The sequence below is a fragment of the Schistocerca serialis genome, chromosome 7 (genome assembly GCF_023864345.2).
Source record: "Schistocerca serialis cubense isolate TAMUIC-IGC-003099 chromosome 7, iqSchSeri2.2, whole genome shotgun sequence".
NCBI lineage: Eukaryota > Metazoa > Arthropoda > Insecta > Orthoptera > Acrididae > Schistocerca > Schistocerca serialis.
In genome coordinates this window covers 135470750-135485129 of record NC_064644.1, presented here as the reverse complement: position 1 = coordinate 135485129, position 14380 = coordinate 135470750, and the positions used below count along the sequence as shown (strand labels likewise).

At 44.0% G+C, this 14380-nt stretch overlaps 1 protein-coding gene across 1 annotated transcript in view; it reads left to right on the top strand.

Moving 5' to 3' along the window:
• The window catches only part of LOC126412579 (calcium/calmodulin-dependent protein kinase type IV-like), a 586558-nt gene that overhangs the window by 424717 nt on the left and 147461 nt on the right, over nt 1-14380 (top strand). Inside the window, exon 4 of the mRNA XM_050082230.1 lies at nt 706-774. Coding sequence (XP_049938187.1) covers nt 706-774 — 69 coding nt within the window. The remainder of the gene's footprint in view (nt 1-705; nt 775-14380) is intronic.

Below are 14380 nucleotides of genomic sequence, written 5' to 3'. Positions count from 1 at the left end.
GTAATAGACTGTAAATAGGTCTCAGTATTTCCATATGCTGGTAAATATGTTGTTTGAAAGTCAAGCGCACTTGAAGCTATTAAAAGAAGATAAACAGCAGCTACTCTAGTCGTTATCTTTGAAATTTATATGATTAAGTTTAGCTGGCATAAGCATGACTAGCATTAATCAGTGCAGTGGTAGTGTATTGTTAATATAGCATATAGATAAAGGGTATCTCAATGACTTCTCCTTTCCAAACGTATAGCTGAGCTCGTTCCACATTCACATGAATGAATGCAAATCTTCGAACTGATAAAACGTTGGGTACACTAGAGAATCCTTGAAGCAGTCTAGAACTGTGAGTGGAATATCAGGAAGGCCTGTTCTGGGAGCCATCCTGGGTCCTGCCGCCTTCGGATTACGTATTCAAAGGTCCAATCAAATACCACTCTGGCGATACAGGTGAAGTTTTTCCGTGATTTCCATAAACCGCATAAGGCAAATGCTGGGATGGTTGATTTGAAAAGGGCATAGTCGATTTTCTTCCCCACACTGCCCTAACACGAACTTGTGCTCCATCTCTAGTGACACCGATGTCGACGGGACGTTTATTCAATCTTCCTTTCTTCCTTCAGTTAATGTCTTTGGACCGCAAGTGATACTGTATCCAACATACTTTTCTGGAGCCAGATGAGTGAGTCGGCTACCATTTTTTTGTTGCAGACGCGGCTGGTGAGGAGTGCGGCGATGAAGCAGCTGCCGATCCTGCGGACGCTCAGACATCCCAACATCGTGAGTGCTCTACCGTAACTGTACAGAAATTTGCCTCCAAATCAAGCAATTTAATTAGCTGATACGAGGGCTATCCACAAAGTACATTACGTTTTGGAATTAAAAATAAATAAAGTATTGGAAATTTTTTTTATTATATACAGATGAAAGCCACACTTCAATACTGCTTTTCTACATAGTTGCCATTTAAATTAAGGCACTTATCGTAGCGATGAACGAGCTTGGAAATTCCTTCGTCGTAAAATTCGGCCGCCTGCGCCTTCAACCACGTGGTTACCTCTTCTTGAAGCTGTGCGTCGTCATCAAAACGCTGCATAGCCAACCACTTCTTCATTGCTGGGAATAAGTGGAAGTCGCTCGGTGCCAGGTCGGGACTGTACGGCGGATGAGGAAACGACTCCCACTTAAAATATTCGAGAACTTCACGAGCGGCATTTGCCATGTGGGCCCGGGCGTTGTCGTGAATCAGCAAGATCTTTGAGCCCAACTTTCCCCTGCGCTTGTTTTGTATTGCTCCTTTGAGGTTGTGCAGAGTTTGGCAATACCTTTGAGAGTTTATTGTAGTGCGTCTTTCCAGGAAATCCACAAAAATCGTATTTCTACCGGATTACTGATTAACCACGTGGTTGAAGGCGCAAGTGGCCGAATTTTACGACGAAGGAATTTCCAAGCTCGTCCATCGCTACGATAAGTGCCTTAATTTAAATGGCAATTATGTAGAAAAGTAATATTTAAGTGTGGCTTTCATCTGTACATAATAAAAAAAATGCCAATACTTTATTTATTTTTAATTCCAAAACGTAGTGTACTTTGTGGATAGCCCTCGTATTAATAATAAGTACATTATCTGATCAGAAGCGTCCAGACACCTATTAGTGGACACCAATATGCGGTACACCTTTCACCTTGATGACCATTTGAACTCTTCTGGGGTCACTTTCAGTGAGGTGTGTGAAAGTGTGTCGAGGAATGGCAGCACATTCATCCTCAAGATCAGAAATTGGGGAAATTAGAGATGTTGGCAACGTTGTTCTAACTCAGCCCAAAGGTGCTCCATTGGTTTCAAGTCGGAACCCTGGTCAGGCCAGACCATTTCAGGAATGTTATTGCCAACAAAATGTTGCCTCACAGATGCTGCTTTATGGTGGGGTCCATTATCATGCTGACACAAACAATCATTATTTTCAAACTTTTTTTTTTTACTATATGCACTATACAGTGCTGTAAAATATGTTCATATCCTTCCACGTTTAACGTTTTCTGAGGCTGACTACGGGGCCACATCTCAGTCATGAAAGAAGCTTCCATTCCATATTGCACTATTCGCGCTACATACGACGGCAGGTAACATTGCACAGTTATACAAAAAATACAAATGTGCGTCAAATCTTATGGGACTTAACTGCTAAGGTCATCAGTCCCTAAGCTTACACACTACTTAAGCTAAATTATCCTAAGGACAAACACACACACCCATGCCCGAGGGAGGATTCGAACCTCCGCCGGGAGCCAGTCACATAGCGTGTGGCTTACTACGAGCTGCTCGCCCGTTGTACCCCATTATTTTTAACTCGTAACGCACGATCATTTTCTAGTTGGATGCTGATAGCTCTTTGGAACCTGTTTTGTACTGCTTTATCGTATCCAAGGACGTGTTTCGGACGTTCACCCATCTTCAATTTGCTTAGTACATTAGATCTTCATCTATAGCGTTTTCATTTACAAGATTTTTGATGCTACAGCTGCGCTTTCCAAAATAACAATTTGTTTTGGCACAGGGTAGCTGCTGCTTCAAAACTGCAGTCAATAAAAAGTTGTACTAGTCAAGATCTAATGTGTCATGCAAGGTGAAGATAGCAAAAGACAAACTGCGCACTTGCATTAAATGAAACTGTACAAAAGAAGTGGTTGATTGCTGTATTTCTTCAAATAATTCAATCAACAGCCACAGAGCAAAATCACCATTAATACCGAAAAAATTATGTTGTTCTTATTAACTACAGTGTAAATACTTTTTTGCACAGTGAAGCTGAGTCACAGAATAGAGTTAAAACCTGTATAAATGAGTTAAAATTTTGGTATTTGTCAACAGCTGGAGACCGCGCAAAATACCGCGGCCGGTGGAAGTGCAGACATCAGGGCACCTGGGGGGAAGGTGATAGTTAGGTTAGTGTTAGTGTTAAACGTCCCGTCGACAACGAGGTCATTAGAGACGGAGCGCAAGCTCGGGTTAGGGAAGGATTGGGAAGGAAATCGGCCGTGCCCTTTCAAAGGAACCATCCCGGCATTTGCCTGAAACGATTTAGGGAAATCACGGAAAACCTAAATCAGGATGGCTGGAGATGGGATTGAACCGTCGTCCTCCCGAATGCGAGTCCAGTGTGCTAACCACTGCGCCACCTCGCTTGGTGAGGGTGATAGTGGTAGGGGCTGTGGGCAGGTATAGCGAAAATGCCGAGCGCTGGAGGGGAAGTGCCGTTCTAATCTGGAGCCTACACTCACATTTTTTTGTAAATATTAAGTATAGCCCCTCCATGTTCACGCTTGCATGGTGGCCATTCAAAAAGATCTTCCACCCCTGCTTTGGTCAGTATCTAAAAAGAACTCAGCCGAAAATGCAGCGAACTACGACGGTGAGTCAAATGAAAACCTTAAATTTGTAATACCAAATCGAAATTTCGCACCGTTATCCTGTAAGTTGGTAAGCGTGCTACAAACAGAGTGCAGAATGGCCTGTAGGTGGCAGCATAGTGCAGAAGCACACACACCGTTGCAGTGTCAGTATAAAGATGGCCGCCCCACTTGCGACTTGCACCAGGGAAGAACAGCGTTCTGTTATTCAGTTTTTGCGTAGTGAAGGTGTGAAACCTATTAAAATTCATCGACGAATGAAGGTTCAGTACGGTGATACATGTTTTTCACAGCAGCAACTCTACGAATGGAGTAGGAAGTTCGCAAATGGTGTGACTTCAGTGGAAGAAGCTCCTCGTCCAGGTCAGGCACAACGCATTGTCACTCCACAGAACATTGCAGCAGTTGATGCCATAGTGAAGGAATACCGCCGAGTGACACTGAATGACACTGCAACATGTTTACAGATTAGTCATGGGTCAGCACACCACATTGTGCGTGATGTGCGACAGTTTCACAAAGTGTCTGCAAGATGGGTGCTACAGCAGCTGACTCCTGAAATGAGAGAATGACGTGTTGATGCTTGTGAAGAACTTCTTCAGCGCTTTGAACGAGAAGGTGATGGCTTCCTTGCAAGAATCGTTACTGGGGACGAAACCTAGGTACACTTTCACCAACCGGAAACGAAGAGAGCGAGCAAGGAATGGCGCCATTCCTCATCACCAAAACCAAAGAAGTTTCGACAGAACCATCTGCAGGGAAGATTATGCTGACTTTCTTTTGGGAAAAAAAGGCGTCATTTTGGAGCAGACGTGCCTAGAGGGACCATTGTCACCAGTGCATCATACATAGATCTTCTAAAAAATCATCTGCAGTCTGCAATCAAATCAAAGTGACGTGGATTGCTGTCAGCAGATGTCCTTTTGCAACATGACAATGCAAGCCCCACACTGCCTGTACAACAGTTGCAACAATCACAGTCCTGCATTTTGAGTGTCTTCCTCATCAACCATACTCACCAGACCTTACCCTAAGTGATTTCCATATGTTTGGACCACTCAAAGACGCAATGGGAGGGAAGAAGTTCCGCTCTGATGAAGAGGTACGCCACGCGGTGCATGAGTGGTTGCGTGGACTTAAAAAGAATTTTTTTCTAATGGAATTTATGCACTATGTAAGCGCTGGAGGACTTGCATTGAGCGTGGGGGAGATTATGTTGAAAAGTGATACAGCTTTGTACCACTTCTGCTCAATAAATAATATTTAAAAAAATATTTAAGGTTTTCATTTGACTCACCCTCGTATTTTCGCCTGGCTTATTAACCATTTGTAATTTTCAGCGAAGTGTCACGAGTGGCGAATTTTGAGTAAAACCTACACATTTCTTTAATTCCATGTTGAAATTTGCTCCTTTTACCAAATACAGCGTAATTTACACAGTCTCGTCTCACTAGTTTGTTGTGCAGACCCAATTAGGAGAGAGTTCTGAAACAGTGGTTTATTAAGTATATTAACTGAGGAACCTTATGAAAAAGCACATCCTCAGTACAAAATAAACGTTTAATGTCTTCGTTTATGTTGTTCCAAAACCCACTGCATTTCTCATTTCACCAGCTATCGATGACCATTAAAAATTACATTCTTTCATTGGAAAAGTTTGTAGTTAGTGGAATAATACCCCAGATAACGAAGTTTTTCATAATAACCGTAAGGAAACATACTCTTCTCTTTGCATATTATCATTTGCCAAAATCTCATTTCGATATCCCAAACCGTTAATGAAATATGAGAAATATTGTGGATATTTCACTCTGGCTTTATCGCTGGGGCGGTAGGATCGCATACGAGTGTGCTACATCACATCAAATTTTCTCGATATTGGTGACAGATAGATGCCTCGACGTAAGTCTAAAGAAAATTCAATATGTTAGATAAATTTCATGTAAAGCAACATATTATGTAATATGTACCAAACGCAAAATCATAGCGACACCTATTTTTCATCGCCAACTTTTTCGAATTTCGCGCAGTGTCTTACTTCCATGTAAGTGTCACAATAACTGTGACCGTTAACTAAATGATGGGCATGTCATAATGAAGTTGACATAAAGGCTACTAGTAACGCAAAAATGATTTTTTCCGAATGGTTTCTGTAAAATCATTTGAGAAATATTGCAGGACGTGCGCCTCGATTTCGTCATCACCTACCGGCTGAAAGGTGGAAAAACACCGTGAGGAAAAGGGTATCAACTGCAATAACTAGAAAAGATGGAAGTATCCCTATCTATGCTACGCAAGACGCCCGCTTCCACATTCAGACACCTCTCATACATTTACCAATCTTCCACAGTCATCAGAAGAAGAGGACGAATCAGCCGAAAGCTATCCTGAACAAAATGACAGTGATTCTGCAGGACCTTCATCAGTTGCAACTGGCTTTAATCAAGCAGAAGTGAACGACATAATTAGACATTTAAGTCCTCCAAGAAAGTGGCCTGAATTGTTAGCTTCCACGCTGCAAATGAACACTGCTGTTACCGCGAACAAAAGTCACATTCTTTCGCAAACGAGAGATATGTTTCCTGCCAATCTTCATAAAGGAAAACCAATTTGCTTTTTCTGCCAGTGTTGAAGGACTGTTCATGAAACGATATACGAATATGACCACCAGGTGAATGGCGGTTATGCAGCTCCAAACGCAGCCTAAAATGTCTTCTTTTGCATAATGTGAACAAGTACAAGAAAATTCCCAACTGATCACTGAGTTTCTATGCTTGAAAATCAAGCTTAGAGAATATCTCTTTCTGCAGCCACCAATGGGTTATCTGCGTCGATCTCAAGTAATTCTCTTCTGGGACAACAAGGGGGGGGTACACCAAATACCCACGTTTTATACGCCGATGGGACGCTAGAGGTAAAGATCAACACTGGGTGAAAATACAGCGGCCTCTAGGTGAAAGCATGATCGTTGGAGAAACAAAATCATCACAGACCTTTTGGCTGATAGAAATAACATCGTACTGGAATCACTGCAAATCAAACTTGTATTAATGAAGCAGCTAATCAAGGTTCTGAATAGACATGGAAAATGGTTTGGCTATGTAAAAAATGTCTTACATTGAGTAAGGAGAAAATAAAAACAGGTATATTTGATGGATATAAATCTATCATCTGATAAATTACTGGAAATTTCAAGGTTCAGTGAGGGGTCTCAGGCAGCTGAGTGCTCCTCATTCTGCAAGGTAGTAAAGAATTTATTTGAAAACGTAAGGCTTATAACTATGAAGAACTAATGGAGAATAGACTCACTAGTTTTTGTGCACTTGGTTGTAAACTGAACATAAAATTACACTCTCTTCACTGTCATTTCGACGGATTTCCAGATTGTCTTGGTGAAGTAAGCGATGAACAGGGCGAGTGTTTTCACCAGGAAATACGTTTGAAGGAAAGGTATCGTGGAGTAGGGGCTATACGTACGTCGGCGGACTGCTGTTGAAGTATCCAGAGTGTATGTCCGAGATCAATGCAACGGAGAAGTCCCAGAAACGATGTGCCAGTGACCTAACGGAAGCAAATTTATGAACCTAACGCGACTTATGTGTAAATAAATGATGGTGGTTAGATCAATTCAACCGCTTAATAAAAGTGGAAGTGCTTGAGTCATCTAAATGTCTCCTACATTTATTTGTATGTGAGTTATGTAGCTGTATATGCGGAACATAATGGTTAGATAGGCATATAACGTGAATAAGCTATATCTATAATGCTAGAGCTAATGGGATAGAAAGTGAAAGCACTTTTGTAATAAGTGGCGCAAATATAACGAGAAAAAGTTCAAAATTGGCGTTCACTGTTCCCCAGCGTTTTTAATTGACGCCACAGCATTCTACACTGTAGCGCCAAAGAAACTGGTACAGGTATGCGTATTCAAATGCAGAGACATGTAAACAGACAGAACACAGCGCTGCGGTAGGCAACGCCTATTTAATATAACAAGTGTCTGGTCCAGTTGTTAGAATGGCAGGTTATCAAGATTGAAGTCAGTTTGAACGTGCTATTCCAGTCGGCGCACGAGCGGTGGGACACGGCATCTCCGAGGTAGCGATGAAGTGGGAATTTTCCCGTACGACCAATTCACGAGTGTACCGTGAATATCAGTAACCCGCAAAACATCAAATCTCCGACACCGTTGCGGCCGGGAAAATATCCCGCAAGAACGGGACGAACGACAACGTAAGAGAATCGTTCATCGGGACAGACGTGCAATCCTTCTGCAAATTGCTGCAGATTTCAGTGCTGCACCATCAGCAAGTGTCAGTGTGCAAACCACTCAACGAAACATAATCGTTATGGGCTTTCAGAGCCAGAGGCCCACTCGCGTAATCTTGATGACTGCACGACACAAAGCTTTACTCCTCGCCTGGGGCCGTCAACACCGACATTGGACCGTTAATGACTGGAAACGTGTTGCCTGGTCGTACGAATCTCGTTCCGAATTGTATCGAACGGATGGACGTGTACGGGTATGGAGACAACCTCATGAATCCATGGACCCTGCATGTCAGCAGGGGACTGTTCAAGCTGGTGGAGGCTATGTAATGGTGTGGGGTGTGTGTAGTTGGAGTAATATGGGACCTCTGATACGTCTAGATACGATGACAGGTAACACGTATGTAAACATCCTGTCTGGTCACCTGTATCCATTCATGTCCATTCCGATGGACTTGGCCAATTCCAGCAGGACAATGCGACATCCCATACGTCCGGAATTGCTAGATAGTGCCTCCAGGAACACTCTTCTGATTTTAAACACTTCCACTGGCCAGCAAACTCCCTAGACAGGAGCATTATTGAGCATATCTGGGATGCCTTGCAACGTGCTGTTCAGACGATATCTCCAGCCCTCGTACTCTTACGGATTTATGGACAGCCCTGCAGGATTCATGATATCAGTTCCCTTCAGCACTACTTCAGACATTAGTCGAGTCCATGCCAAGTCGTGTTGTGACACTTCTGCGTGCTCGCGGCGGCCCTACACAATATTAGACAGATGTACCACTTTGTTTGGCTCTTCAGTTTATATTTCACTTTATCTGCTTGGAAGGGCCGAACGATGGCGAGTGGCAGAACGCGCAGGCGCACTCGCAGCTGTGACCTTCCACGCTATTTGCTCTCTCAGACCCGTCTGTGGTGGCCAGTTATGTTATTGCAGCGACGCCCGCAACACCTGACTTTTAACTTCGTTCGTAATACAGGGTAATTCAAAATTCCTGTCACCTACTTCTAGTAGCTTTAGACGGGTCTTAGTAGAGGAAACGCCCGGAAATATACCCTCTGGATACAGTAAAATTAGTCTGAGGATGGGATCACTTTCGAATCTCTCGCTTCACGGTACACACACATTGGAGACAATGAGCTAAAAAATGGTTCAAATGGCTCTGAGCACTATGGGACTTAACATCTGAGGTCATCAACCCCCTAGAACTACTTAAACCTAACTAACCTAAATACATCACACACATCCATGCCCGAGGCAGGATTCGAACCTGCAACCGTAGCGGTCGCGTGGTTCCAGACTGTAGCGCCTAGAACCGCTCGGCCACTCTGGCCGGGGGAAACAATGAGCTCTGAGCTCTTTGCTGTAGGAGCACATGGCACGGGCAATATTTCACGTATTTGTCCCCGAGTTCTCTTCTACGTGGAAAAGGACATTCTCTTCAAAGTCGAAACTGCAGCCCGTCCGTGGAGCTCCACAGCCAAACACCTTAGTTTTGAACGTACCAGTTTCTCGCTACCATTATTAGTGGGATGACGGTGTCATGTGACGTGCCTAGGGTGAATTGGGATATTTGAAAGTGATCCGACCTTAAAACTAGTTTCTATCCATATGGTACACTTTCAGACGTGAATTCCTTATTAAAATGTCATCTACTGAATCCCCTCTACAACCACTAGAAGCCTGTAATAGGAATTTGGAATCACCCTTTATACGATTGTTACAAACTATGCCTTCATAACAATGTATTATGGCACTGCTGGGACACTGGAATCTCGTCCCACTTAACACTCTTGAGACTGAATTTTAAATGAGTCGAAACCAATGGTGTGAGCGACGCTAAAATACAACTGACATCTAGATCGTTTGATTTCAAATGGTTCTAATTGGTCTGTGCACTATGGGACTTAGCAGCTGAGGTCATCAGTCCCCTAGGACTTAGAACTTCTTAAACCTAACTAACCTAAGGACATCACACACATCCATGCCGGAGGCAGGATTCGAACCTACGACCGTAGCGGTCGCGCGGTTCCATAATGAAGCGCCTAGAACCGCTCGGCCACACCGGCCGACTGTTTGATTTCAGTTCGCATTTTAGTGCCTTCTGTTTACTGCATTTGCACAGTTGTTTCGAATGTGTTGGTAAAGTTTAATGTTTTGCGTATCACATGGATATTGCAAGAAGGGAGCAACAAAGAAAAAGTAAAATCTAAGTGCTTTGTTCGTTCGCTGAACTAGGTAGCAAGGAAGCGCTTCTGTTAATCATAGGTTACCGTTCATGAGAAAAATAAGAAATTTTCTAAGGGAGCTCCTGTAACCCAGTTACATTCTGAATAACACTGAGCGTCAGAGTTTGCATTCTCCACAACACAAACTTATTCGCCAGGGACTGGCGTCGAATATAGATAGGCATTTATGACTCTTTCAGAAACATAGCTTTGGCTGCAGCACAGATTTTAAGGAAGCCATGATATATTTTGTCTAATTTGGGGCGAGTGCTAACTTGATGCATCGTAATCTGAGGCCGCACCAGCGATCGATACAGGGTGGAGGGATGCGCGCCTCACCATGCTAGCGCGGGGGCTGGCTAGCAGCAAGTAATTATCCTCTCAACTTAATAGCGGCTAAAGGGTCGTTGAGAAGAACGCTGGTACCGCTTGATTATTGCAACGGTTTTCGGCGATAGATTCAGCAGATGCTTGCCAGGAATCAGTTATTGGGTGAAGTTGTAACCTGTCAGTTCAAAATGATATTGAAATGGACAATCTCTTAAAGTGCATCGTTAAAGAGAACCTTATGTATTGTCTTTATAACAAGCTTGAGTCAAAAAGACTGTCCATGAGTGGTGGGCTGTAGATTTCCAATGAAAAAAATGTTCACGGCGCAGCCATCTGCAGCATACGTGACGAGTCCGGTCTTCCAGGTGTGTTTCTTTTCGTGTACCCCGCCTCTTACCGCATGCTTTACGCGTTCTTTCTCGGAATTTTTTTAAATTAATATGTTGATTCCGGCGTTTCGTCGAAGTATTAGCCCTGTTGCAGCTTCTTAACGTTTTTAGTCGTATCATGAACGATAAGCGATGCCCCTGTTATATGCTTATTCAGTATTCTGAACAGTATTGTGAAGCTGCATTAAGTGGATAATCCACAACATGTTGCTGCTGATTTCATTAAAAACTGCCACTTCACCCAGAAATCAACAGTGATTTGTCTTAAAATTATGGGAGTTGCTCTTTCGCACAGAAGTTGCATTACCGCATTTTCTTCCAAAGGCTTTCTATAAATGTTGATCCTAGTGAGTAGTGTTTTAATGGCAGTTTCCTTTTATAGACTGAAATTTCCAGATTTCTGTAGATAGTTGACCAGCTCCATTTCGTGCATGTATTAAGAGGACGACGTCGATCATCATTTTAATTATTCTTTAGAGCTTATGGATGCTTGCAAGAAAGTGTATGTTTTTGCATTATCTCTGCAGACGGAGTTCTGCGTGACAATTTGAAGAAAAGTAACATTTAAAAAGTCACTGTAAGCTGTAATTCAAAACATATACATTTTTCCTTGAAATTTTTTGAGATTTATACACTTTCACTACACAAATAACCACTTTTACTGAATAAAGTTTCAGCTATAGGTCCAATCGCTGTATATTGTAATCTCAAGTACAGTGAGCAGCTACTGAACAGCATCTGATTGAAGCAACAACTCAAAAGCAACTGAATATAAACAACTCTTTTATTACATTTTCATACAGAAATGGCATCCGGACACCCTCCACCAGTAACACTGCAAAATCCAAACAGTAATGTGCCACCTCCTTCAAGACACGGGACACGGCACAGAAAAATAAGTAATTCTAAATGTTGAACTGTACCTTCTTTTTTACACGGTTACTAACGGTTGAAGTACCTTTGTGTGTCTTTTGCAGAAAATTGATTACTCTTGCTCGTCATAGTGAGGGTAACTAAATCGTTAGCCTACCGACAGACGCCCATTCACTTGGTAATTGTTGAAATGTCGCTGTGTTCTGTTGCGATTATAGACAATCTTTCCATAGTTTTGATCACACTTCGGGTAAATTACTTATTTCTCCCGTAAACGCGTCACTACCATGTTGATTACTGAATACTGATGCGGCTCCCACATGTACGTGTATTTCGTCATTTACTTCACAGAAAGCAGATTCCCAAGTCCATATCTCCCGTGGATACACTCATCCTGTGATCGCTGGTTCTCCAGGATTGCCGGTCCACGGACCCATTTCGTATGTTCGAGCTCATCTTAACTTTGTACACCGTCCACAAACATTAATGTTACCGCCTATCAAAAGCCTGAATAACTACCTTTTGTAGCACGGACCGCTGTAAGACGTGCAGGAAGAGAATCAAAGTGGTCCTGAAAGGCACCGACACGGGTTTGGAGCCATGTGACTCCAGTGCCATGGCCACCTGCGTTATATTTCTAGGTGGAGGATCCATAGCGCGAACAGCCCTATCGAGGTGGTCCCACAGTTTTCCGGCTGGATTTAAATCCTTCATCTGGAGAATCTGGTGGCCAGGTGTCTACGGTAAAATCTAGGTGTTGCTGGTTATAAACCATTCTTCACTATCAGGTACAACAACCGCTTATGGAATTTTTTTAATAAGCACAGTCTCGGTGGCAAAATTGTTTTTATTAATACCTTTCTCTCTTTCCTGAGCCTTGTCCTACGGTTATGCAGGGTCGGCCATGGTTAATCGGATGTGGCATGTTAATGTAAGGGGTGGCCAGATGCCCTTCCTGTCCCCACCCCATACCGCCCGGCGTGGAGGTAGTGTACCCCAATTGCCTGCGTCTAGTGTAAGCCATGGAAGAGTCCGAATTTCTTCAGATGTCTGCGAGTCGTGTAAATGACGCGGAACGCGGGGACCAGCCCGGTATTCACCTAGCGGGATGTGGAAAACCGCCTAAAACCACATGCAGACTGGCCGGCACACTGTCCTTCTTTGTCAATCCGCCAGGCGGATCCGATCCGGGGCCGGCGCGCCTACCCGTATCCAGGAAGCAGCGTGTTAGTGCTCTCGGCTACCCTGGCAGGTGTTTTTATTAATACCACCAAAGTGTAATTGGTATTAATAATAGCAGTTTTGCAAACGAGACTACCTTTGAAACTTCCTGGCAGATTAAAATTGAGTGTCGGACCGAGACTCGAACTCGGGACCTTTGCCTTTCTCGGGCAAGTGCTTGCAGGAGAGCTTCTGTAAAATTTGGAAGGTAGGAGACGGGGTACTGGCAGAAGTAAAGCTGTGAGGACGGGGCGTGAGTCGCGCTTGGGTACCTCAGTTGGTAGAGCACTTGCCCGCGAAAGACAAAGGTCCCGAGTTCGAGTCTCGGTCCGGCACATAGTTTTAATCTGCCAGGACGTTTCATATCAGCGCACACTCCACTGCAGAGTGAAAATCTCATTCTCGAGACTACCTTTATTTTAAAAAAACATTGAGATGCTCTCCGTACCAGGCACCTATACTGCGAGCTGTGTGACACGCTGCACTGTCCTCCAGGTGGATGTCATCATGTGGAGGAAAAACACACTGCATGTAGGAATGGACATGGTTCCCAAGGATAGATGCACACTTGTGTTGATCCATTGCGCTTTCCAGAATGACGAATCACCCAGGGAACGCCTTCCTACCTGGATCCTTCCGACGATTGTTGTAGGGTGTTTGCTTTCAGACGTCTCACGCCGTATACTCTAACGGCCATCTGTCCGAGGGAACATAAAACGTGATTCATCTGTAACAGCCACCCGTCACCACTCGGTGGACGTCTAGGTGCGGTACCGGCGTGAAAATTTCAGCCTTCGTCGCCGATCGACAGCAGTCATCATGTATGCATGAATCAAGCGCCTGCTGCGGAGGCCCATACGCAGCAGCGTTCATCGTATGATCGTTAAGGAGAATTGTTGGCAGCCCCTTGGTTCATTAGGTGCACAGCTGCTCAAAAGTTGCACGTCTGTTCGCCCGTACACATCTCCGCAGCCGTCGTTTCACCCCTGTTATCTATGGCCCGTGGTGCACCACAGTTGTCTCAGCGCTGGCTTTAGATATCGGTATTTTACCTTGCACGTTTTACTTAACCGCGGCGACACACGAAGTTTACGAACTTAGCAATTTCGGAAATACGTCCACCCTTGGCCCGTAAGCGATTGATAATGCCCTTTTATACATCAGATAAACCGCCTCGTTTCCGCATTACGACAACGACTGCGCTGTTTTTCTTTTTCTCCCGACACGCTTAAATAGCCTCCGTCTGGTGCTGCCAACTGTCATCCGTGAGTGGTTTTTGCACGTTGACGTCGAGCACAGGCTGTGTTCACATCAATGTCACAAAAGCACCGACCTACGTATCTCAGCATTCTCCAGAGGTGTTCAGACAACTGCCCTCATTCAGCTAAAACTGTTTCGTTTGGTCTGGTGGCGTGTAACGTCATTTCTATGGCGTCAAACAAGAACCAAGTCAAAATCTCGATGTTTCTAGTGAATCAAATTAAGTTTCATACAATTTTCAGTTATGCTCGTGGCCAGTTACATGAGTGTTTCAGCGCATTCAACTGACATTCGGAGCCCCTCACCTACTACGCCGGGGGCCTGGGTTCGATTTTCGGCAGGGAACTGGGTGTTGTGTGTCTTTCATCATCATCATCATTGACTCGCAAGTCGCCAAA